Raw genomic sequence first — 3,724 nt, forward strand, 5'->3', positions numbered from 1 at the left:
GCGGCGTTACAGCTCCCCGAATACCTCGTACTGCAGCTTAAAGGAGGAGGAGGGCTCGCAGCAACGCGAAAAATGCACCGCTGTTGAGGTAAAATACATCATCTACCTCATTGATGACGATGCAAGTTGGTGTCCTGTCGTCACGCACCTGCGCTTCACTGCTGCTGGTGCGAGCCTCGTCATCTGGGTGCTCTGACAGCCACGCACAAATACGCGTCACCTCGTCCTCCGTCCAGTCTAGATAGTCGTGCAGGCGAAGGAGCACAAGAAGGCGCGATAGGCGTACGAAGCCCGTTCCCTCAATATCTGCAATGCGATGCAGCTGCGCAGGCAGCGTAGCGTCACGCATCCAGGCCTCTCGCAGATTGTTCCCCCTTTCCCGCGGGGCTGAGAGCAGGGTCCCTTGCTGCATCGCCTCCCGCACAGCATTTAGCAGATAGGAACCCGCAGTACTCAGGCCATTTGAGTCGCGTAATTCCCTCACAGGGGAATACTCCACGTCCCGCCGTATGCTGGCTAAAGAAGTTCCCCGGTCTCTATGTGTTGGTGGAGGCCTCTTTACAATGTGCTTTGTTGCGGTACTGGATACGTGCTGCGATTGCACACTGTCGTGCAGACTGAGCTGCGCATCACGCAGGCGCTCACGGAAAGCTGCAATCTCATTTTTCAACGACGAGAGCGACTCTGCCCGCGTCCCGCGTTGTGACAAAATCGAGTTGCCGCCTCTTCCGAGGCTGCTGGTGAGTGTGCAAGGTGAATGTTTCGAGAACATCTCCCATTGGGCCCTCCGCGGTAATGGCGTAGATCTTGAATGTGAACCCATACTACCCATCGACGGCTGCAATGGGGAGTGCCCTTGCGAATACTCCCCTGCATGTGTTAACGGCGAGACATCATCACCATGGTCAAGGGAGTGGAACATCTCCGCGGCTGTAGCAGCACCTTCAGCGCGTTCTTGTACGACCACATCACCTTTAGCAGCGCCGGGTTCTCCCCCAGCACCAGTACTGCCGTCTTCGTGCGTCGGTGCCTCCCATAGCGGCGGGTGCTTTTCCACATCCACAGCGGCCCTGCTTCTGGTGCAGCAGCCTTCCCTGCCGGAGCCAGAAACTCCAGGAGGGAGAAAAAACACCTGCGGGAATGGTGCCCTGTCATCGACCACGCCAACCGTCTCTATCCTCCCGTCAGCCCACTGCGTCGCGAATGCACGCAACTCCGGGAATCCACCCGCCTCCTCTGAATCCGCGGCACAGATGTCATATCCATTGAGCAGTGGTGCATCTTCCACGTCAACAAAAACATCAGCGCTCGTGGCGACATTCGCAGCCCCCCTCCTCCCTGACTCTCGGACGAGGTAGCAGTTGATCAGGCGGGGTTCCTTGTCCACATCAAATGTGACCCCCGTGTCCACAAAACGGTCCATTGTCTAATTATGGTCCCTGTGTGTTGTTTTATAACACAAAACAAACAAACAAAAAGAATCGGAGTGAAAGGGCAACGGAAAAGAGGCGCCCGTGCATTAACTTGTACCCTGACGCCTCGAGAAACCAACAAACACACACAGACGCACAAAGAGGCCGAAAACAACTTTCAAATATTGAACGAAATAAGAGGCATGTGTTGCTCGACAGGTTTCAATTGCTCCCTAAGAAACTTGCGTTCCTCCAGCATTGCGTATATCCACCTATTCGACGCCAACACACGTTTCCCTCCTCTGTAAGCTTAGAATGAATAATAATAGATGAAATTGAGATGTGACTCTGCAGTTGTGTAAACGGAAACAGGGTTCATTTCAATTCTGCAGGACACCAAGGAGGGAGTCTTCATTGTAGAGGAAGAACTCCTCGCCCTCCACCTTCACACTGCTCCCACCAAACTCGGGCAGCAGCACCGTGTCGTTCACCTTCACGGTGGGGGCCCAGTCCTTGGACGCCGCAGCGACGGCGACCACTGTGCCCTCGTTGATCTTGCCAGCGATCTGCTCGGGGATGAGCACACCAGCCTTCGTCTGCTTGGCGGGAAGCGTGCGCTTCACCAGGACGCGCTGGCCCAGCGGCTGCAGCGTCTTGAGAGCGGCGGACGTAGCACGGAACATTGTCGTTGTGGAGAGAGCTTTTTTTCTTACTTGTTTGTTTGTTTGTTTTGAGCAGAAAAAAGAATGAAGGAGGAAAGGAGAGAATACACCTCGGCTCGTTCTTGCAGCCACCACCACCACCCCCACCAACAACTACAACAACAACACCAATGCTGCAGCTTGTGTGCATTGCCTGGCACATTGTGGCGACAAAGGAGATGCACCGAGATGTTATTGTCCAGAGACTAGCAAGAAACGCAAAGATACCCAACAACAGCAATGAATGGGCTACCGCCATTCTTTGGTACGCCGTGGGCAATAAACCACAAAGGCACCACTTTGTTCTGCCGATTACCTTTTGTGGACGAAACAAGGGTGTCTCTTGCCATGTCATCGTGGAAGAACAAGGTAACCGTAGAACCAATGTGATCTAGCGGAATTTCTCGAATGTAGTCGATGCGGAGCCGTCGAAGGAGCAAATCACCAATAATAGGTTCTACGCCTGCATCCAGCAGACGAGGGAACACGGTGGTTTGATCTTCGAGAGCTGATCGAAAAGCATTAATCACGAACTGAATCATGGCCATTTGGTTCACATGCCTGTTAAAATCAATATCAGACTGACGAAGTTTAAATTCGCGACGGTAGGCGACCGTCAACGGCGCCACGGAAGCGTGCGTAGGCAGCCTTTCCACGGCGTGGGCGCACGAGGCATCGGTGAAAAGCGCAGCGTATCGCAAGGCCTCCGCCACGTTGATGCGCTCCGCTTTAGGCAGTGATGTCTTCTTTTGATGTCGCTGCATCGTCTCGTTTAAAACGTTGGCCCGTTCCTTCGGAATGGGCACGGGTTTCCGCAGTGTTTTTGACACCGTGACACCCGTCAGTTTGAACACGCCAAACGGGACCTTCTTTCCCTCATCATCCGTCTCGTAATGGTAGAGCTCGCCGTAGATGCCGTAGCTGCTGGTGCCAACGAAGGACACCCAGAACTGGCCCCAGAAAAACATGGAGGCGGGTGTGATCTCGCCGTCGAACTGCGGAAAATCATCAATGAGTTCTGCGTCAACGCCGGCGTAGAAAACGGTAACGTCCTCGCCGTGGTCAACGTACCCCTCGTCAACAGCCTCACTGACGTGAGACGCCGCGGGCCCCTCCACGCGGTGGTGGCACCAGCCGTGCTCCATCGCGAAACGCAGACCAAAATTCGCCAGACGGTTTACCGTCGACACGTCAATCTTGTTGTGCTGCAGTGGCACGAAGGGGCTAATTGGAATGTGGTACGTTATCGCGGACCCATCTGGTCCGACCTTGAACATTGGCCCTTCGTTTCACCAATCAGAAAATTCTGTGAGAAATTATTTTTTTTTGTTTTATGGATGAGTTCACCGAGTATCTTAGCGCGATGTGGCTCGGCACCGCACAGCCAGGGGAGAAGGAAGGGGGGAACACGAAAGGGAGAAGAGAAAGGGAGAAGAGAAAGGAAAGAGAATGTGGCACGGGTCAATACCATGATGCAGAAATGAAATAAATCTATTGTCTACCAACAACCCAATATTTTGTTTTGTTTTCCTTTTCATTGAATTAAGAAAAGAAAAGAAGAAAAAAAACAGTGACCGTAACAATAATAAGAATAATAGTAATAAAAATAGT

General features: G+C 52.9%; 3 protein-coding genes across 3 annotated transcripts; all 3 read right to left on the reverse strand.

Annotated features, from left to right (window-relative positions):
• Positions 1 to 37: 37 nt before the first annotated feature.
• Positions 38 to 1,423, reverse strand: DQ04_13431000 (hypothetical protein; the record flags this gene model as incomplete). Its single annotated transcript, XM_009316955.1, has 1 exon — positions 38 to 1,423. The coding sequence occupies one exon, from the start codon at positions 1,421 to 1,423 to the stop codon at positions 38 to 40; it is 1,386 nt and encodes a 461-aa protein (XP_009315230.1).
• Positions 1,424 to 1,792: 369 nt separating this feature from the next.
• DQ04_13431010 (10 kDa heat shock protein) lies at positions 1,793 to 2,095 on the reverse strand (the record flags this gene model as incomplete). Its single annotated transcript, XM_009316956.1, has 1 exon — positions 1,793 to 2,095. The coding sequence occupies one exon, from the start codon at positions 2,093 to 2,095 to the stop codon at positions 1,793 to 1,795; it is 303 nt and encodes a 100-aa protein (XP_009315231.1).
• Positions 2,096 to 2,319: 224 nt separating this feature from the next.
• On the reverse strand, positions 2,320 to 3,390 carry DQ04_13431020 (hypothetical protein; the record flags this gene model as incomplete). The annotated part of the gene is made up of 1 exon (XM_009316957.1): positions 2,320 to 3,390. The coding sequence occupies one exon, from the start codon at positions 3,388 to 3,390 to the stop codon at positions 2,320 to 2,322; it is 1,071 nt and encodes a 356-aa protein (XP_009315232.1).
• Between the last annotated feature and the right edge of the window lie 334 nt (positions 3,391 to 3,724).

Source organism: Trypanosoma grayi (assembly GCF_000691245.1).
Source record: "Trypanosoma grayi strain ANR4 Tgr_1343_V1, whole genome shotgun sequence".
In the NCBI taxonomy this organism is placed as follows: Eukaryota; Euglenozoa; class Kinetoplastea; order Trypanosomatida; family Trypanosomatidae; genus Trypanosoma; species Trypanosoma grayi.